The sequence below is a fragment of the Leguminivora glycinivorella genome, chromosome 4 (genome assembly GCF_023078275.1).
Source record: "Leguminivora glycinivorella isolate SPB_JAAS2020 chromosome 4, LegGlyc_1.1, whole genome shotgun sequence".
In the NCBI taxonomy this organism is placed as follows: Eukaryota; Metazoa; Arthropoda; class Insecta; order Lepidoptera; family Tortricidae; genus Leguminivora; species Leguminivora glycinivorella.
Genome location: NC_062974.1, coordinates 27,901,879 through 27,925,286, shown reverse-complemented (window position 1 = coordinate 27,925,286; position 23,408 = coordinate 27,901,879). Strand labels below are relative to the sequence as shown.

At 36.7% G+C, this 23,408-nt stretch overlaps 1 protein-coding gene across 6 annotated transcripts in view; it reads left to right on the top strand.

Moving 5' to 3' along the window:
* LOC125225047 (rho GTPase-activating protein conundrum) overlaps window positions 1–23,408 on the top strand; it is a 245,632-nt gene that overhangs the window by 161,465 nt on the left and 60,759 nt on the right. The window contains exon 1 of one of the 6 annotated variants that reach the window (XM_048128559.1): window positions 20,024–20,095. The exons of 4 other annotated variants lie outside the window; for them this stretch is intronic. In XM_048128559.1, coding sequence (XP_047984516.1) covers window positions 20,065–20,095 — 31 coding nt within the window. In that variant the 5' untranslated portion in view covers window positions 20,024–20,064. Of the gene's footprint in view, window positions 1–20,023; window positions 20,096–21,370; window positions 21,793–23,408 lie in introns of those variants that run through there. One more of the 6 variants, XM_048128558.1, reaches the window with a different exon arrangement.

The window sequence follows — 23,408 nt, the reverse complement described above, 5'->3', positions numbered from 1 at the left end:
ATGTATGCTTAGATCTTTATACAGTTTGTTTAAATATACGGAGTGATTCAAGAGGAAAGCTTATATATTATGTATAATGCCTGTGCGAGACGTTACTAACGTAGACTTTATACAAGCAGACGCTTCTGCCCCACTTTCGGTCGTGAAGGTCGAATGTTTACCATTGTTATCGGTCGTGACGATGGAAGAAAGTCATTTGGACGCCGAAGTGTTTCACACCTACCTGTCTATTTTATATTAGTGGTTGTAAAAGGTCATAAGTCACATGGATTTATAAACAAACATACATAAATAAATAATAAATAAAATAAAATTTGTTTATTTCCAAGAAAATACAGTCATGTATACAATTAAACTGACCTCCACACTAGGCAGATGCCTGTCCCGTGGAGATATGTCTTTTGTAAACACGATTAAGCATGTAACTCTTCTAGCTCTGCCTGTGTTTTTTCTTTGAGACTGCCATGCATTTTTGACATTTTAAAATACATATTAGGTAGATGATTCTGTTACTCGGCATAAATAGCGGCAGCATAAACGTAACGATCTTAACCTTGCGTAATAGTACATTACGATACAAGTGCGTAAAAAAGGAAGTTCGAAACGAGTGGCGATAAATTAAAACACGACCGAAGGGAGTGTTTTAAATCGACACGACTTTCGAATTTCGTTTTCGCACGTGTATCGTACGACGTTTTTCAGTACAGATGAGCCTCCAAAGTTTCGACTACTAGAAAAACGTCGTACGATACACGTGCGAAAAGGAAATTCGAACCTCGTGTCGATTTAAAACACTCCCTTCGGTCGTGTTTTAATTTATCGCCACTCGTTTCGAACTTTCTTTTTTACGCACTTGTATCGTAATGTACTATTACTGGATTGCTTTATTTTTTACATTAAAGTTGTGTTATTTTTTGAAGTCCAGTCAGTAAGTTGTCTATTGTCCTTTCGAGTCGTCGGCAAGCCTAACCCTCCTTAGAACTTGTACACTCTTGTTGTGTACTTAACACAGCAAAAAGGATTGTACAAGTTTCTAATGGGTTGGCAACGCACACGTGACACTCCTTGAGTTGCAGGCGTCCATAGGTGACGGTGACCGCTTTCCATCAGGCGGGCCGTATGCTTGTTTGCCACCGACGTAGTATAAAAAAAGTATATCGTTGATATCTACACCTACATTCCGTCACTACTTTTAAAAAAACTTGTATCTTCGTCTGTCAATAAAAAGAAAATTGTAGTAAATATGTATGAAATGCATATAGACTTACTGCGTTTTAACTTTGAGGAACAGCGTGAGATACGAGATTTTTTAAAAGTAGTGACGATTCTCCACTTAAGCCCATTTACCATGTACCATGTACTACTGTTACGTTACGAACTTTTAAATCAATGACAATAGACAGAAAATCATCTTGGAAATGCCGTCAATGCATATGTAAAAAGCCAAAAAAAGACCCAAACAAAGCTAAGATTATCAATGAATGTCCCATGGATAAACCTGAATCGCCCCTGCTGTTAAAAACAACGTCGACTGAGAACCTTGCTAGCAACCTAAGCAACGCAGAGCTCTCAGCATCTTCCCTAAATGATGACAGCCCACGGAGTTTACCTTATATATCTCACCTAGACAGTTCAGAAACAGCTGAATTAAAAGATAAATTACAGAATGCTACGACTGAACTTTCGAGTGCTCATAGTGAAATAGAACGTTTGAACAGTGAAAACAATGAACTTAAAAAACAAATAGAAGATTATATAAAGAAGCATAACGTCTACAACAAATTACTCAATGAGGACACCCCAAAAAGAATAACGCCGCAACGAATTCTTAGAGTTACAGCAACTGCTGAGTCTGAAAAAAACAAAATTACCCTACTAGAAGATCAAATATCTCAACTGAAGATGAAAATACAATTATTAAAAAGAAAATTAAGCAATGTTTTGAAAGAAAATAAACAAATTAAACAAAAATCTGACAGGGAATCGAATAAATCACTTTCAAGCATAAAACGATTAGTAATGAGGTTACAGAAAACTATGAATGAACTAATAGTCAATTCACCACCTCACACAAATCAAACTTCATCTACAAATTCTAACACAAACTCAAATACTGAAGAGGACCTTACAAACATAGGAAGAAATAGTTTTGTAACAGCCAAATCAAGCCAGGACCAGATAAATGACGACAGGAACTAACACCAACATTGTACGAGAAAGAAAATTAGTATTTTGAGTGCAAATGTCACAAATAACCTTCTACGTATTGCACAACGTCACTTAAGCGTAGGTTACGATCTCTGCCATCTCTTGTATCCACATGTAGGAGTAAGACAATTGCTACAAGACTTACCACAAAAGCTCGCAGGGTTCACGAAGGATGACTATTGTATTGTATTAATTGGCGAGGAAGATTTCAAAGTGTCACAAAACTATGTTACCTTAATTACAGATATTAGAAATAGCATCCAAGCTGTAGGACATACAAATGTAATTCTATGTGTTCCTACCTTCAACTGCGGAAACAGAGTAAACAGTATGTTTAACTGGAGGGTAGAATCGTTCAACAGATTACTTTATCTTGACATAATAAAATATGAATACGCATACATTTTAGATTCTAACATGAACCTTTCATATGATGCTACCATGTTTTATCAACGATCTGGCCATATCAACAACCGTGGTTTGAGTCAAATTTTTCAGGACATTGGGGATTTTCTTTATATTTGTAGCGATACCTTTATAGACATTAACAATACTCTACCTGTGATACATAGCAATATTGAAAAATCGACCAGATCTCCCAATAAAATCACAAACTATCTTCAAGTCATAAAGAAAAGTGAAGGGAACAATTTTTTAGACCAGGCCAGTCAAGTCCCATTACGGGAAATAGGAGATTAACAATATTTCATCAAAATATAACAGGTGCACTGAATAAACAAGATGAGTTATATTCGGTATTGGATGACTTTAGAAGAAACGGTACTTTGTTAGATATAATATGTCTCAGTGAAACATTTATTCAAAGGGGTTCAGAAGTTAACTTAAAAATAAAAGACTATAATGTAGCGGCAAGTTTTTCTCGAGCAGACAAAAAGCGAGGGGTGTCGCTATTCTCACGAGAGAAAGTATTGAACATAAACCCATCCCAAATATAGAAAAATATACGCAGGAATGCGTTTTCGAATGTTGCGGTGTAGAATTATCAAATTATGGGATGTATGTTTTGTGTGTATATAGAACTCCGACCTCCAATGTAGACACATTCATATTAAATTTGGATCAGATGCTTGATGAATTAACCATAAATCCGAAGAAGAAATTAATTTTATGTGGGGATATTAATATAGACGTGATGAAAAAAACTAGACATGCAAAATGTTTTTTAGATACTATAGAAAACTATAACCTTAAAGCACAAATAAAAAACCCGACCCGTATTACCAAACTGTCACAAACATGTATTGATCAAATTATTAGCAATGTTACCAATGGAAAGGCCAGTATTCACGATCTGGGCCTCTCCGATCACACAGCCCAAACTTACAATGTATCATTAATTGAACCTAAGCAGAAACCGGTGACATGGTGGTACCAAAATAAAAGAGATTTCTCTAAAGAAAATAAAGTAAAGTTCCTTAGTTACTTGTCCTGTCTCTCATTCAATGAAGTTTACGAAGAATATGACTCTGAACTAGCTTTTAATAAATTTCATGAACTTTACTGTTTGTTTTACGACTTATGTTTCCCTATCATTCGAGTAAAAGTCAAAAATGTGTCAAAAAAATATGAGTGGCTGACAAAAGGCTTACGTAAATGTTGTAGGAAAAAACGAACTTTGTACATGGGATGCCGGTATAATAAATGCCCTGCCAATACTGCACTTTATCGCAAATATGCAATGCTCCTAAAAAAATGTATCAATGATTCACAAAAAAGTAGAAATATGTCGCTTATAAACAATTCGAATAATAAATGTAAGGCGTCCTGGAATGTTATTAAGCAGTACACGGCTGCTAATACTTGTATTAATAACATTCAACAGATTATTGATAAAAAAGTTGTATATAGTGATCCTGATGATGTAGCGGATATTTTTAATAAATATTTCATTAATGTAGTTGAAGATAACTGTCCTAAAATTCATAGTTTTTCAGAAATCAATGAAACTGTACCGCAATTCGAAAAAAGTATTTTTTTGCGACCGGTTTCAATTACTGAACTGGAAAAAGTTGTTGCTTCTTTGAGTAATTCTCAAGCAGTTGGTTATGACGAAGTCAGTACTGATATTATAAAGATGAGCATTCACATAATAGGCGAACCCTTAAGACACGCAATTAATTTATCCTTGACACAAGGCCGTTTCCCGGAGATACTAAAAAAATCAATTGTCAAACCACTATTTAAAAAGGGAGACAAAAACCAAGTAGATAACTATAGGCCAATAACACTCATATCCATATTTTCTAAGATCTATGAAAAAGTCTTATATTCAAGAATTAGTAACTTTGTCGAAAGTAATGATTTGCTTAAAGATGAACAAAATGGCTTTCGTCGACATAGAAATACAAGCCTTGCTATCTTCCAATTAATGAAAACAGTCACTGAATGCATAAACGAAAAAATACCTGTAAGCGTTATTTTTATGGATATGAGTAAGGCATTCGATTTCGTTTGTCACAGAAGATTATTGGAGAAAGTTTATCGGTACGGTATTCGTGGTTTGGCTTATGATTGGATTAAATCTTATTTGACAAGTAGAACCCAATGCGTGGAGATATCTCAATATTGTTCTAATAATAAACACATTATGAAATACAGATCAAATTTTGTACATAATAAATATGGCGTACCACAAGGTAGCATAATGGGACCGTTACTGTTTCTATTATACATCAATGATTTACCAAATGTTCTGACACAGCAATGTTATTTATTTGCAGATGATACAAGTATTGTTATTAAATCAGATAATCTAACCACTTACGAACGATTGATTAACGACACCTTGGAAAAAACAATAAAATGGTTAGAGTGTAATAATCTTAGAGTTAATTTAGCCAAAACTAAGTTAATGCAATTTTATACTAACAAGGGAAAACCACAAAATCTCGATGTTAACTACAATGGTCATAAAATTGACGAAGTAACTAGTTTTAAATTTTTAGGTGTAACTCTTGACCGGTTCTGCAGCTGGAAAGAGCATATAATCGACCTATGTTCGAGAATGAATCGTTTTGTATATGCATTAAAGAGAATAAGGCAAGTAGTCTCAATAGATGCGGCACTTACTTCCTATTATGGTTATATTCATTCGATTCTTCAATATGGCATAATTATGTGGGGTAGATCTACGGATATAGATGATGCATTTCTCATGCAAAAGAAATGCGTAAGAGCTGTTTATGGACTGAAAACCTTAGATTCATGTAGACCTTATTTTAAAAATCAGAATATTTTGTCGCTCCCGTCTATTTACATATTTAATGCCTGCATATTTGTGTATCAGCATGGCCATCTCTTCCAGCAAGTCAAGGAAGTTTATCGAAATCCTGTACGTCCACAATATCGGAACAAATTGTATATACCTCCAACAAAGCTGTCACTCGTAGCAAAGAATGCATTTATTATGTGTATAAAGATTTATAATCAAGTGCCGGACGAGATTAAGGATTTACCATTCAATCGATTTAAAAAAGAATTAAAGAAATGGCTTGTGGATAAATGCTTTTATAGTATAAACGAATTTCTCAACTATAAATAAGCTAGGTTATTGAATAGATTAGAATGTAAGTACATTATGCATGCCTGTAAGGTAGTTTTAGTGATACCTCTGAAGTACACACTTGTATTCCTAGATATATATTTCCACCTTTCTGTACCTAAAACTGTGCGTAATAAATAATTTCATTTCATTTCATTTCAATTTCATTTCATTTCATTTCATTTTACCTCCTTGCCTATTACTGAAGTATTTATGTTTACAATTGACACGATATTGTGTCATGATAAGGAGAACTAGAATATTGTAATGTATTACTTGGGTTACAAATGTCGGACATTTGGGTTTTGTTATAGATTAGCGGGCTAGATTGATTAGAGAATATAATGTTAATCCGTCATATGCGCTATCTATATCTGTGGTGTTAGAGATTATCTCTAACTCCTGTTTTGTAGAATAATCTAGAAAACGCCGAAAATAATGATTAAAATAAATAAGCATTGTATTTAGTCCCACATGTTGTTTTGTGGATAAAAAAAATGTGTCAAATACTATTATGCAATGGTAATGACCAGGTTGGCAATGATTCTGGTAATGATAATGACTGAAACCTCTGGCCGAAAAGGTACTCGCCTTCGAGGAATAAAAAACAAAATCATTTCGAATTCAGAATCAACTTCGCAATATAACCTCATCCAAAAAAATCCAAAATGGAGGCGTAGAATTAGCGTCGTTCCATTGTTTTTGCGTGTCACTGGTGTTTTTTTCCATGACTAGTTATTTGCCAGTGTTTATGCTAACTACAGGGTATTTTGTTGTAATCATTATTCTCCGTGTGTCATCAAAGTCCTCATGTCATCGGCGATCGAGATAATAGAGGCTTTGAGCGGATTTGCATAAAAAAGTCCTGTGACTCAAAGTAAAGACGTATTACGTTTGTGTAAACTCTATCGATATTGTCTTCATTGTATTTATTACTTTTTTATTCGTTAAGGTACTCATACGTTTTTATTTATTGTTTCAGGTAAATCAAAGTTTCTGTAAAACGCATGACTCCTGTGGCCCTGTGGTTCATTTATGGTAGCAAATAACTCAGGTTTTCAGTAAGTTTATACAAAACCATTGTTTGTAGTAGTAGTATTAGTAGTCAGAGACGTCTGCGAGTGGTACTATAAATCTTCCAATTAGAGAAATATATTGTAAAATTCAAACAAGACTTGAACCTGCGATCTTCTAGGATATCGGTTCTATCGCTCTTATAAACTAAGCCCATGAGCCGGAAGGCAGCGTTAATATCTATAAATAACAAAACGTATGAAATATATCAGTATATACGTGACGTCACTTATTTTACTGATTTCTTCTTGACAAGATGACCTATAAATAAGTACCTACCTCAGAAATAGACAATATGTCATAAACACAATAAGAGATAGTGATCAAGCGACGAGATAAGAACAATCTGACTCGTCAAAGCTACAGTTTGTGATGCCACCATTTTTACTCTTATTTATCATAAATGTGTCGCTTAACTTCAAAACTGGGTAAATCCACTTTGCTATAAGGTTGGTTATCTTTCAGATCATATTATATTTTTGATATATTCAACCTTAAAGCAGAACGGATTTACCCAGTTTTGAAGTTAAGCGACGCAAATGTAGGTATGTAAATAGTACACACATTTTCTCGACATCCGCCATCGATCTGCCTCTCTAGCACAACTTGCCTTGTCGCGCGCGAGTCCATACTTGAAGTCGCGCTTGATGTATGGACTCGCGCGCGACAAGGCAACTTGTAATGTGCTAAAGGGTCAGATGTTTAGACGTAGGATATTGTGAGGAAATGCTGCCGACATCTACGGTACCATGCATTGCCATACCGCATAATTTTTAGTTATTTATTTTAAGGTTAGTTTTAGGTTATTTATTATATGTACCATTTGTGCCATGTAATTTTTGCCATAAATAAATATTATAAGTGTCATAATTGTCAAACGATATCCATCGCGATAGCAATCAACGTTACCTATTAAGTAAATCCATTGACATCCCGATCATGCACACATCTGACATTCTTGACTAATGATAGCGTAAATAAATAAATGCGAAGGAATTCCATTAGCATTGGAATTGTTTGCATTTATAGGAATGGCTGTTTGAATTGACGTTTCTATATAAACGGTTTTTAGAGTTTCATACCAAAAATGGTACAAAAGGAACCCTTATGGTGTGATTCCGTCTGTCTGTCTGTCACATTGCTAAATATCAAAAGAAACACTTATGCTATCGCTTGGAATACTTATGAACAACTTACTTACTTATTTTTAAGAGTTTTGAATGATTCACAGTTATTTTCATTACTTATATTGACCGGGATATAGATCGTGATTATTTTTGATGTTTGTCGAGCTTCCGATATTTTGACGCAGTTGATATCATGATGAGTTTTCCGTGATCATGATGCATGCAACTGCGTCGAAATATCGGGAACTCGACAAAAATCAAAAAGGTAATCACGGTCTATATCCCGGTCAATATAAGTATAGTATTATTTTTAACTACAACGTTAGTAGATACAACACACTTTGCGGTAAGAAAAGAGTTGTGAAATGTTTTAGGATTATTGGATCCTAATTTACAACATTCCTCACAGGCTGTAGGTACAATGTATTTACTATTCTACCTATTTCCTATATCTTCATACTTATAAAAATACTTTAGTTATATTGATTTAAACTAACACGATTTGCACTCATAATTTTAGAATAAAAGGGAACGGAACGGATTTTAGAATAAATGTAAGTGTTTACGCGATTAACTCCCGTTTTGTTCTAAAATTGAACTCTGTCAAACAAGTCTATCAGTAAATATGGACAAAGAAAACTATAGGTATCCTTTTCTCTAGCACCATAAAGAAAAGAATGCATATAGTTTTCGTTGTTCTTATTTACTGACAGACTTGTTTGACAGAGTATATGACTTTATTTTTTTTATAAAAAAAAACCTTAAAAGACCTTATGTTTGCAACTTTGAACCTATATCATTATCAACTAAAGTTTTATATAATGTTCTTGATATTATTATCCCACAGTTTCTAATAGTGAATCTGTCATGGTTTGTTTTACGACTTAAGTTGTACCTATAGTAGTAATAATCACTTTATTGTGTACACAAGATTTACAGAAACAGAGGTACAAAGGCGAACTTGTCCCTATTAGGGATTTCTTCCAGCTAAGCTAACCTTAGATGAGACTTAAGGACGCGTTAGAGTCGGGCCACGCTAACTCTGCATTGAAATTCATAATGATTTGTGGCATTACCATCTGTTACGTCTTTACACTCCCTCCTTCCTTGTATTCAAGACTGCGTACGCAACAACCTGTGTCAAGGGGTCGAAAAAAAAACTCCCTAGTCTATGATGCATAACCGTTTCTATTGTCTTTGCTTTTATCATACGTCAGCATGATATGACTTTGCATGAACATTCTAACACGCAGGTTTCGATATGAATGAGCACGTACTTGTACTTGGCAGTTTAGGGTTCCGTACACAATTTTATTTTTAAAATTAAACTTTGACGTATAATAATAAAAAATATAAAAAAAACTGTACTTTTTGAATACTTGTATATTGGATTACTAGTCTAATAAATAAATTCCATCAAATACGAGAAAAAAGGACAAGATTATTATCTTTCTTAATTAGTAACGCAATGTATGAAACGTATGTTAAATAAATGATGATAATGATGATAAATGATGGTAACAAACTGGGGTGAATGTTCCCATAACGCAATAGTTATTTGTTATACAAGGGGGCAAAGTTGTATTTTAACGCCGAGTGTGGAATTGAAAAACGAGCAAGTGAAAGGATTCTATAGTTGAACCACGAGCGAAGCGAGTGGTTTGAGAATAGAATCCTGAACTTGCGAGTTTTTTAACACACGAGAAGTAAAATACATTTGCACCCGAGTGTAACACAAAACTTTTCCCCTCACTATAGCAAGGAAACTACAACCCAAAAAATGCGTTTATCACTGCTTCCAGTAGTTCCACAGGTGGTAAATCATCTTTATTACTAGATTCACTTACTTTTATCAATTTTAAAGCAGTTAATTTTGCTTTATTCAAGGTCAAATTACTTTACCCACTAGTGGATAAAATGCGTTTTTACCCGCTGGCATTAAAGGACAAAATACGTGTTTCCGAGCTAGTGAGGGGAAAAATATTTTACGTCAAAACATATATTATGAAAAATATTTTGTGAAGATAGTACCTACCTATGCGTATAATTTGGAGATTTTCAAGTGTCATAGACTTCATCCTAGTTGAAAAATACTAAGTATAAGATTCGTCTCACATTGCTGTAATAAAAATCCTTGATATTTCCTGACTTTTATTATACTCCCGTATTAGCTATTATAAATGCTATAAGTATAACATTGTGTGACAGGGGCAGCACAATGGCATTGAATTTATGTTGTCCTTTTCACGCAGTGTTATAAAACATTAATAAGCGTCAATGTGGGATTGTGGGAGCACCATTATACGATTGTTTTACTAAGGCTAAATATATAGAGAAAGGGGATTAACTTTTGGCTGGAGATTTAGGTTAATCTGACCGTATAGTTATTGTGTAGTATGTTATAATATCGTTAAAATATAAAATAAGACGTAAACCTAAGTATTACCTTTAAAGTTAAACTGTAAAATAGTTGTTAACAATTTGCGGTACAGCAAAGTCGTAAACATCCGCATAGTTTACTACTTTGTAGACGTTAATTTGCTTTGTTTAAGTTTAGTTATTTGACAGTTTTTCACGGTTAAGTTGACCTTTGCTATTCATGTATTGTGAAGAACATAACATTCAAGTTATAAATACTTTGAACCAAGTATTTATTTCTTAGTACAGTATGAAAAAAATAGAAATAAAAAAGTAGCAACAGTAAAATTGTCATCCTTTTCAAATTCATAATTGTGAGAAAACGGGACGGAAGTAAGTAAGTAAGATCTTTATTGCAAACCATGGTATTTACATAGATGTTACAAATTGTGGATAGTTACACATACAAGTACAATGTCATCTTTTAACATTTGCTCTTTCTTGTCAAGCTATGTGTAGATTTTTTAAGGGATATTATTAAACGCACAGCAAAAAAATAATCGCCTATCAATTTATCGTCATCAATAATATACTTCTGTACATCAAATTAATTACTTCACTGCAAATAAACTAAATGATTAACAAAACTAGTAATGCAGATTATTCCAAAATACACATCAGCACGACATTACTTTTTTCCTCTAATGCAAGACAATTAAATTCCTTTAGGAACAAAAATACAACAATCTTATCAAAAATACTAATTGCGCAGCAATTTACCCGTCTTCATAGCAAATTATTTAATTCGAAGAGCATACATCCTTTTTTCTTATTTTTTAAGTATTCACGTTCAGCTAATTTAATAATTATTATAGCTACAATATCTTAATTCATTGCATTATTTCTAAGGAGCAGAATTGTCACCGTCACGAAAACAAACTTTTGCTAGAAAATTGGGTTAGGTTAGGTTAGAACTGCGACCCTCACGGAAACAAACTTTTGTAAGAAAAGTGGGTTAGGTTAGGTTAGAACTGCGACCCTCACGGAAACAAACTTTTGTGAGAAAAGTGGGTTAGGTTAGGTTAGAACTGCGACCCTCACGGAAACAAACTTTTGTGAGAAAAGTGGGTTAGGTTAGGTTAGAACTGCGACTCCCTTGGGTCTCTGACGACGAGATTATGAGGGTAGACATCCGCCTGAGGGGAGGTAAAAAAGCTCCTGGGCCTGACGGGGTACCTGGAAAAGTCCTACCTATCATGCTAAAGCATCTCGGAAACCGAATTAGGGAACTTTTTGATGACTGCCTGAAGGAGGGCCTGTTTCCGAGAGGCTGGAAAGAGAGTAGGTTGTGCCTCCTCAGGAAAGATAGCCGCCCGCCGGACAGTCCCTCCGGATATCGGCCAATAATAGTGCTCCTTGACGAGGTAGGGAAGATGTTGGAGCGTATCCTTGCTGGCCGCATTCTCCAACATCTTAAGAACACCGGCCCGGACGTCAGTGACAGGCAATTCGGGTTCCGGGCGGGGCTGTCCACAATGGACGCACTTTCCTCTCTTAGGAAATTTAGTGAGGATGCAGCGGGGAGAGGGCAGGGTGTCGTAGCGTTATCACTCGACATCGCCAACGCCTTCGGCACCCTATGATATATGAGAATATACGTAATCAAGGAGGCACTTCGGTACCACCACCTGAGGACAATCGTGGAGCACTACCTATCTGAGAGAGTAGTGCTCTACGAAACAAGAGAAGGTCGAGCAGAACGAGAAATGGCCTGCGGTGTTCCACAGGTGTCAGTCTTAGGACCACACCTGTGGAACATCGGATATGATTGGGTGATAAGGGGGGCGCTGCTTCCCCGCATGTCCACCATATGTTACGCGGACGACACAATGGTGGCTGTGCGGGGAAGAGAATTGGAGGAGACACTGAGGAGGGCGGCGGTTGGCACAGAACTGACGGTCGGCCGCATTCGCCTGCTTGGGTTAAAGGTGGCCCTCTCGAAGACGGAAGCGGTAGTTTTCGGGGGAAAGGATGGCGCCTGCCCGCCGGCTTGACGATTCAGGTGGAGGGGGAATCTGTCCAGGTCAGGGCCAATATCAAATATCTTGGCCTGGTCCTGGACAGAAAATGGGAATTCAGGGAACATTTCACCCGACTTGCTCCACGAATTGTGGGCGTGGCTTCCGCCCTAGGCAGGCTGCTACCCAACGTGGGAGGACCAGGAGCCCCATGCCGCCGCCTTTTTGCGGGGGTGGTAAGAAGTATGGCCCTATACGAGGCCCCGATTTGGGCGGACCGGCTGTCGAGCGGAAACAAATCCCTGCTCCGGCGGCCGCAAAAAGTGGTGGCCTTAAGAATAATTAGGGCCTACTCGACGGTATCCCATGCAGCGGCGTGTCTCCTCGCCTGCACTCCTCCATGGGAGCTCGACGCCCAGGTCCAGGCGGAGAGGTATACGATGAGGGTGGAGGCCAGAGCTAGAGGACAACGCTTGGACCCAGAAGTGGCAGAGCGGGCAGACCGAGAGGCCAAGGTCAGGCTCCGAGAGCTATGGGAGGCCAGTCTGGAGGACAGTCTGGAGGACAGTCCGTATGGAACACACACCATAGGGGCAGTCCTCCCATATATGGAGGAGTGGCTGAAGAGGAAGCACGGGGCCCTGTCATATAGGGCAACGCAGGTGATGACCGGTCACGGCTGCTTCGGTCATTACCTGCACAAGATAAAGAGGGAATTGGGGCCCCAGTGTCACCAGTGCGGCGACCCTGACGACTCGGCCCAACACACGCTAGAGGTGTGCAGCCACTGGGAGCAAGAGCGCCGCGCTCTCACCGCAGCAATAGGAACGACGGACCTATCGCTGCACAGCGTCGTTGCAGCCATGCTCCGTAGCGAGAGGAACTGGAAAGCGGTCATCTCCTTCTGTGAGGACATCATCTCGCAGAAGGAGACAGAGGAGCGAGAACGCGAAAATGCGGCCTATGCGCCTTCGCATGGGCAAAGACGTAGAGGAAGTAGACGCGCGCAGTTCGCAATAAACGGCGCCCTCCCTCAATAGGGCCAGTGGGTTGGGGCCCACATTGCACGGCCTTACACGACTGGGGGGAGAATCAGAAGCGTCCCTGATTGTCCCCTTCCTTGGTGCGGGTTTTCTGGCCTAACGTCGGGAAAGACGGGGGACATTGCGGAAGAATGAATGTGCGAGCCCGTAATGTCCCCATACAACATCTTAGAGGGTGCGACGCCGGAGTGGGGTTTAGTGGGTATTCAAAATCAAAATCAAAAAAATCAAAATAATTTATTCAGCAAATAGGCCACAGGGGCACTTTTACACGTCACATGTACATTCTCTTTCCCTCCCTCTCGCCAGGAGAGGGAGCTGAATGAGTGAGTCCCACATACCCTCCCCATCATGGCCTTCCCCACGGGCGGGGAGAAATGCGTAAAAACATTCCCCACTCCGTCAACAAAAAAAAAAGGTTAGAAATGCGACCCTCACGGAAACAAACTTTTGTGAGAAAAGTGGGTTAGGTTCGGTTAGAACTGTAACCCTCACGGAATAAAAGTTTTGTGATAAAAGTGGGTAAGGTTAGGTTAGAACTTGCTCGATCCGCCAATCGCGTCATCTTGCGTAGGTATGGACTATCACTCGTTGAACCGTAAAAGCTGTTTAATGCAGTCAAAAAAGCCGTTCTTCTTCTCTGTGCGCTTGCGCTTTAAATTTTATGTTTTTTTGCTGGTCACTTTATGTTGTAATTAATAAAAAAATTGATTGCAATTAGAAAAAAATGCTGTGTCATTTAGATTAAACTGCTGTATATTATGTAAAAATAGAAGCTACATTTAAAAAAAAAGCGTTGCTAGGTATACTGTGCGTTAGTAATTATTAGCGATGCAATCATGAAAAAGCTTTACTAAAAGTTAAAATAGATGCACGCCACGAATAATATTGTAGTGTATTTAGTAATATTTTGAGTTGCAAATTTTGCTGTTCAATTAGTATTTTTGATATGAATTTGGACTATATTTGCGTAAAAAAAGTTATTTTTTTGATTTTCGTTTAAATACCACCCATTTTTTAATCCTTAAAATACTTCCATAGTTTTGAATCCCGATAAGGACATTTCGTCACTACTTTAAAAAAAAACTTGTATCTTCGTCTGTCAATGAAAAGAAAATGTAGTAAGTATATATGGAATGCATAGGTATAGACTTACTGCGTTTTTAGGGTTCCGTAGTCAACTAGGAACCCTTATAGTTTCGCCATGTCTGTCTGTCCGTCCGTCCGTCCGTCCGTCCGCGGATAATCTCAGTAACCGTAAGCATTAGAAAGCTGAAATTTTGTACCAATATGTATATCAATCACGCCAACAAAGTGCAAAAATAAAAAATGGAAAATAATGTTTTATTAGGGTACCCCCCCTACATGTAAAGTGGGGGCTGATTTTTTTTTATTCCAACCCCAACGTGTGATATATTGTTGAATAGGTATTAAAAAATGAATAAGGGTTTACTAAGATCGTTTTTTGATAATATTAATATTTTCGGAAATAATCGCTCCTAAAGGAAAAAAAAGTGCGTCCCCCCCCCTCTAACTTTTGAACCATATGTTTAAAAAATATGAAAAAAAATCACAAAAGTAGAACTTTTTAAAGTCTTTCTAGGAAAATTGTTTTGAACTTGATAGGTTCAGTAGTTTTTGAGAAAAATACGAAAAACTACGGAACCCTACACTGAGCGTGGCCCGACACGCTCTTGGCCGGTTTTTTACTTTGAGGAGCAGCCTGAGATACGAGATTTTTTCAAAGTAGTGACGATTTGTTGCACGTAGTTGGTGTGGTGAAAATAAACATTATCCATGATGATCAATTACGAAAGGAATGTTTGTACCTGAATCATGTGTATTTTATATGTATTTACGTTTTCTATATTTACTATATAATGATTATCTTTGTCTGTGTTCCTACTACACAATCCTTCTTATCCCTATAAGCCTATAACATTTATTTATAATTTTAATTCTACGGAACCCAACTTGCAATCGACCGATCACATACGCGGCGTTATCAATGGCGATCCATTCAACAATATTATGTGCATAGGATTATAAATTTAATGAATCTTTACCGTTAGGTTAACCTTTGTTCGTGTCCTTCTGGCAAGTAAAAGGTACAGTTATCTGCAATACATGCATAACATCCATAAATACATAATTTGACGCCTGTAGGCATGGCAGTTTTGAAAAGAAGAGACCCGCCGAGTTTCTAGTGGTAACCCTTCTCTAACTGAGGGGGGACTGAAATCTTCTCGAGGCTGAGGCGTAGCTATTCTGCTTTCGATAGCTTTCATTTCACATACCCATAATATTACATAGACGATGTACCTATAAAAACAGAGCCACCTTACAGTCCCAGTCCCAGCTCATAAAACCGAGCAATCTACAAATGAAGGGTTAGGTACCTTCTGGACGAGCTCCATCGTAGGCCACGACTTCGCGCTAGTCTGTGGCCATGAGTAAGCTCATTTTTAATTTAAAAAAAAAACCAACGAGGTTCATCCTCATAGCATGAAGCCTACATACACCATTCCATGTTCCATTTGCATTTGAAAATGGAACCGCTTCCGTATTCTGAGTCGCGCGGCGAAATCGAGAACGCGACGCGAATCCGACGCCGAGCGCCGTTCCGAATGCAAAAATCCGTTTTTGTTTTGACATTATGCGTAGTGCATCCAAATTATAATTGTAAACGTCACCCCCTAAAACTATATTGCATTGAATATCATTTGAAACCAGTAACTGAAAAGTCGTTTCAGCGTATCGGGTACATTGTTCTGCTTCGAATTTGATGGCAGTGGAAAGGCTTATTATGTGAAAATTCTTTTAGTCTTGTGAAAATTCGGGCTCAAAAAACCCAACTACTTATACATTATAATATGTTACATTCAAAATAACGTAAGTATTATCCAAAATTGAGTCGTAATTTATCATAATTAGTTAGTCCCCGTGGTCTCGGAGAAGACACGGAAGGTCTTCTCCGAGACCACGGGGACAACGCCGTCCTTGAAACGTTGGAGGTCAGTTTAATATGCAGTTATACGCGATTAAGTCCCGATTTTTAAAAATAATTATGTGTAATAATCGTGAAAGTTTAAATCAGTGTAATTTATCATAATATCAATCATATCATACACATATTTATATTGTAGGACATATTTGAAAATCGTGTCTTGGCAAAATATTTACATAAATGGAAGGAAAACCCCGGAAACCATTAAACGTCGGTTATACCTATTTACCTACTTAATTACGTCTTAAACTTGCTGACCATAGTTGTGGTCCAAGACTAAAGTCACAGAATACACGATTAATATTTTTGTCACGGCTCCCAACGCTGCAGAACATCATATAACTATACCAATAACATAAATACATAAACTCACGCCTGTATTGGCAAAAGGGGTAGACATGGCACACGAGACTGCTTAAGTTTAAGTGTCACTGTTACTCATACTCATTTATTTTTAAAGCCATTTTACACGTCAAGATTTGGTTAAAAGAATAATATTCATACAACGTGATAAGAGAGAAGTGTGGAGTGGATGTAGATGTGGTGACAAAGATTGAGATGGGTATGTTAAGGTGGTTTGGGCATGTAGAGAGGATGGATGAGAGGAGATTAACGAAGAAAGTATATGAAAAAGGAGTGGAAGGGTCAGTTGGTAGTGGAAGACCTAGGCGAACTTTTCTTGATCAAATCGGGGAAATATTGCAAAGAGGCCAGGTCAGAAGTACTCGAAACCGACGAGCGTGTATGAGAAATGTTATGAAAGTGTGTGAAGCGAAAGTGGTTTGTCAGGATCGTAGTAAATGGAAATCCGTGATCTCTGCCTACCCCTCTGGGAAACAGGCGTGATTGTATGTATGTATGTATGTATGTATGTATTCATACAACAATAATACTTAAGAAAATAAATATAAAGACGAAAAAGAATCGAAAGAAATCGAAATCGTGATATTGCAGTGAGAGGTTGCTATTGCCTGTAGCCTACACCACAATAATTTCAAAAATCGAATTTGAAATTCTTACCCGTCACCTCATATCATTATTTAAAAAATCGAATTCGAATGTTGCCTAGTAACGGTCAGGACCTTATTCGGACCATTATTGTTCTGTTTTTGGGAGTGATATCGTATAGTGATACGTGACCGAATCACGATTGTTTGTGATTTCTAAAATTAACTGCCTATTATAATATTGTTATTGATAAAATTCTATTTTGGGTCAACAATCCAGTTTTTAGGCTTCCCAATTAATATTGATACAAAATAAAATCGTTCCAATCACACATTGAAATTATTGTTTGCAGGAGTTCTTTGATATCAAATATTTAATAAGCCCTATTATTATGATCGTTATAAGATTTCTATTCACACTAAAAACTCCATTCGCAGAAACCACATAAGTCACAATTTCATAAAACTGTGACGCTTTTGTAAACGCATTTTTAATGATCGGTTACCTAGATAACCATGTCTGGACTGGACACGTGTCCGTAGGAAAACACGTACAAAGTAAAGAATAAATATCTTACATATTTCCTACAGTAGGTACATGCTTTTACAACCTTCTTCTTCTAAAAAATAATCTTCTAACATCGCAATATCAACTTCGAGTTAGCTAAACTCTGAAATAAGGTTTGATTTTACTTGTAAGCTGTGTTGGTCTATGGTACAGTCGAGCTTTTAAATATAGATGCCGACAAAGTATCAGAAATATGTATCCACAACCTTACCGCAAAGCAATAAAGTCGTATATTATTTTTGACACTTTGTCCGCGTCTATCTGTCTTAACTGCAAAAGTTAAATTATTCATCTAACCTATTGTGGCATACGAATGACGCGCATAGCTCAGCGATACTTCCTGAATGCGAGATTTTTTACTTTTGCAATGTTGCCAACATTGGGACAAAATGTACATCTTAATACGACGAGATAAAGTCCGTCTATGGTTCGTATGCTTAGTTTTATTTGCTTTGCGTTTCGCACCTTATAAAGTTAGGTATGTGGCTGCATGTGTCGTGAATGATGTTTTAGCTTACAAATGGCTTCTTTACGTATGTTAGATAGAGGTTACATTTTAAATGATGTGCGGATAGATACTTTATTGTGAATAGATTTATAGATTAGTAGACTTCATTTTCATATAATTTAGGTCTTTAAGGTCAGGGTAGGATTGGCATTTTTGTCCTGTTGGCATGTTTTCTGTTTTTTTTTCATTCTGTTAACTTTTTTACGATACTAATTATTAATACGGAACAGAATATAATATTTATTACCTAATATTGGATGTTGTTGTTGCAGTCTTCAAGAATATTTAACTATGTAAAAAAAAACGGAAAAAAATTGAAATCCAAAAAAAGTCATATTTAAATTTAGCGCCTTATCGTAATGATGTAACAGTAGCGCCAACATGTCAATTATTACTAAGTGACAAGTTACCAGCGACATTTGAAGTGTTTTATTTATATTTATTTCGGTCCTACATCTGAGACATTGGTCGGCTTATCACGTATACGTAACGCCTTACGTTTATCAAGGCTGTGGTGTTTTGTTACAACCTAACATATAGTATAAATACCATAACTATTAACCTACTACACTTGTTACTAAGCGAATTCTTTTGCACATTATAGCTATGCCGGATTTTAAATTAAAATTTTTGTAATGAATATTGTCATTCATTCGTTTCATCGGAGTGTTCGAAGTTTTTAATAGTATTTTATTTCGTAGAACAAACATATTTTATATGTATCTAACAAAAAACGTTCATAACCTTGGTTGGTTTGGCACAACCTTAATGCATATGGTATTAGGCAGTTCAAATATCTATTAGTATAATCATATGTCAAATGTTTGCATCTAAAACATTTGACATAAATTTTATATTTTATTGTCGAGCCTCAAGGTTTAACTGTTCGCAATATAGTTGCCTTAGAACCATGGCGCGATATCTTTATTTTCGGTATACATATTTAGGCTCTTTTGTTTTGAAAATATTTTTTTTAGTACAGATAGTGGTTTTTTTACGCACTAGTGCGAGAAGTGGTTCATTATAAGCCAGGAACTTCGGAGACTCGTCTGTACTGAAAAACGTCGTACGATACACGTGTGAAAAGGAAATTCGTAACTCTTGTCGATTTAAAACACTCCCTTCGGTCGTGTTTTAATTTATCGCCACTCGTTTCGAACTTCCTTTTCGTAATGTACTAATATAAGTCATTTGTGTATTATATAGGTATATTAAATAATTCTAAATGATAGTTAAACTAAAAAATCAGTTCATTTCATTTCATATTGTTGTCAGTACCTATTATTATATATAATGTTTTTCCCTGAGTAACTTATCTGCTACGTTTAAAATACACAATTTTCATTACATTCTATGAATTGCAGCTGAATCAACTGTTTATCAATAAATCTCTACAATAACATGACTGATTTACTACATTTAAAGAAACAAAAAAAAAATATAAAAACTGTCAGTCACAAGTATACCTTCGACCGATTTATTTTTACAAAACTGCGTCGCAATTGTCACCTGCCTACTCTATAAATCTTTTATCTGATACTGGTTTAGAAAAATAATACGCATTCAATCGTTCGGACGATATCGCAAGAGACTCTTGTGTTTTGGTTCTGTTGAATCATTTGATGATTTTAATGATATTCAAACATGAAGTTGTTGAATTCCGTGTTCCCTATCAGTAAGTAGTGTTTTTGTTTGCATTACATTTATAAATTAGGGGGAAATAGATATTAAAGCACTTGTAATTGTCTGTAATAAGTCGTTATAGTGTCTGGTGTCTGCTTCTATCTTTAATCAGTTTTCTTCTTGAAGCTGTATCATTAGACGAAATGTGCAAATGAAAACTTTTATTTTTATCTATCCCATATATATAAGAAAGGAAAAAAAAATGGTACCTACAATTTTTTTGTACGAAGTTTTATGACTCCTTTGGACTCTTTGTTAATAAACTTATCAAAAATATCGAATAAAAAAGGTTAAAAAAATATAATAGACTTTTTGAACGATGCGTAACACATGCATTTTTTCACATAAGCGATAAGTTCTTTCCTTCTTTAGACATTTTTCCTTATCACCCAAATATTTAAGTGGACTGACGACAGACAATAACTCTAATGACATCGTTTTGACTTCGAACTCATTAGGTAAATATTCCACAATCTTCGGACACTGGTGGGGGTAATGAGAGGACAAATTGTGATTTTTAAGTTAGTACACTTTACCGTCCGACCGTTACTGGTCCGAATACAGGATCTTAAAAAAAATTTTTTTGGTTCTTCTGGAAAATGGTAAAACGGTTTTGTGATTGTTAAAAGTTTTTGTGAAGTTTCGTGGTTTAAGTGAAAATAATGGTGGTGTTATTAAGTTTCAAAAATACGGATACATGGTCCAGTCTCCTAATGGATTCAGGTTTGTCATTAGATATATTATGTAGAATAATTATAACGCAGTGTTATTACATTTTCATTATTTAATTGATGTGTCATATCACATTTACCTACATTAATGTGTATTGCACACCTGTAGAGGCTGTAGAGAATATTATAATATTGTACTTTTGCGGCCCACCCAAGAAAAAAATAGACCAAAGTTGAAAATGCATACATGACTTTCAAAATAAATAATTATGTTTGTATATATGTGAAAATAAATCACAGAGATAAAGGCATTAATACATTAGATTCTGCTCAATGACTGTGCGTACAGACACATGTTCTGTCACTAGAAAACTTCATCAAAACAAAAAGCAAAGTCACTAAAAGCATTTTACGATCTGTTTATATCGTTCCCAGTTAGAAACCAGAAGTGTTTGTTATAAAATTAATATCATACTGCACCAGCCTATAAAGCCTATAAATAAAGTATAAGAGCATAAACGCGGGCGCATCGGCGCATGCGCCAGTCAGTCGCGCGCTCGACGCCGCACTAACTGCTGTTAATCACCAATCTCACACAAACACAGTAAAATTTTAAGTGTGGCAACTTAAAAAAGTTCGTTAAAAAGTTATGTGTTTACGTTAAAAAGCTAGTTTATAACTACTAATTAAATACAGAAAGTTTTCCCGCCAAAAACTTATACCAAAAATAGCTGTTAAAATTTAGTGTAATCCGTAAAATCTAAATTACACAGTTACCTACTTTTAGCTTTTCACAACTCAGAATAAAATTCGCAAAGTTTTTTTTAATTTTCAAATTTGGAACATTTTTTTTCACGTGTTTTCAGCCAGTGCGCTTCTAACCGGCCAGTGTTCCGATGTTTATTTCTAAATTTAGAAGTTTTGTGTCGTGTATATGGCATCCGTTTTTCCGGCCAGTGAGAGTGTGACTCATGTGTTATGGGTGCAATATGCTGGTTCCACGCCAAATTGGTTATCGGTGAGTTTCCTGAGTGCAAAGCTACCTTTACGATATTAGTATGAACCTTTGTACTCATAAATTGCATTGTTTACTTGCGTTTTTGTCCATAAGTTGTTGAGCTTTATTATACATATTTAAAATTAAAAAAAATGTAATAGATGAGGCAGTTCACATATAAATAATGTCCTCTTTATATTTCGAATGCAACAAAAACCATTTTAGCAGAATGTACGTTGGAATCTCTGGTGGAAAGGACTTTATTCCATTTCAAGCTTCCTTCCGCTATAGGCATGACGTCACAAAAATCACTATTTAAAACATAACGCGCTAATTAAGAATTCATAATATAATACCGAATTAATTTTATATGGGAAACTCAAGAAATCCAAGTTGACTCCTAATCGTAAACGATCAACGGTCCGCGTAATAAAATTGTAAATAATCTTTAACAGTACCGGGTGCTTCCAGGAAGTTTACCCGCACATGTCAATACATCCCGTCATTTTCTACAACAAACGTGGTGACTTCCCAAGTTCCCATGGCCTAGTGGGAGATTTAGGTAATCAGCTCGGAATGCTTCTTCAAGTGCCTCTTTTTTATGTTGTAAATGGGCTTACTCTTGGCCACAGACTAGCCAAAGGCAAAGACGTGGCCTACGATGGAGTGAGCTCGCCCAGAAGATGCCTGTTCACCCTTGATTTGAAGGTTGCTGGGTTATATGAGCTCGGAAATATAGCCGCAAGGAATTCCACTTCTTGGCAGTGCGCATAAGAAAAGAAGAAGCAAAGCAACTAGTGAAGGTTAGCAGTTAGCTCCGCATATTTATCCCTATCTTTGACGAGGTAGAAAAGCTCATCGGCATCCACGATTCCATTCCATTCACGGATATTACGTAGCCACGATTCCTTCTACCGACCTGAATGTCCTTTTCCGCCACTTTGCCCGTTATTGGTCTGTAGGAGTTTGTATCTGGGGTGTCTAAGAATGTGGCCCAAATAGAGTCCTTTCTCGTCGCTGTCTCTTAATGCTAGTAGGACTATTACGCCGTGTCTTGCGTGGGCGACCGTCGCGCGACCGTCTCCGTCGCGTCTCATACTTCCATATCGATAAGGTTTGATTTTGTATGCGTCGCATCGCCGTCGCGCGACCATCGCGCGACCGTTGCCCACGCAAGCCACGGCGTTAGATGGCGATGATGAGTGTCAATACTGTCAATGGTCCGTGTAATTGTAAACAGTTGTCGGTGCCGGGTGCGCCGCGGCTTCAGGAAGTTTACTCCCACTTGTCAACACATCCCGCGGTTCTCTACAACAAGCGTGTTTAGATTTGACTTCCCATGTCCTAGTGGGAGCCGCTTCAAATGCCGTTTCCAATGATATAATAACGTAAGCTTAAACTACATTTACATGTAAACGGTCGCTAATAAATCATTTCTTTACACCGAGAGAAAAAACAACTAGATTTCATGTTCTTTCAACAATTTTTTGGTTAAAATACGTTTGCGCTACGTGCTCTTTGGTTCAAACTACAAGTTTGATTTTGTTAAGTCTAACTAGAGGACCTACAAGTTCTACAAGTTTTATTTTATTTGAATCAATGTTTTATTTGAATCAACATGTCGATTTTATAAAAGC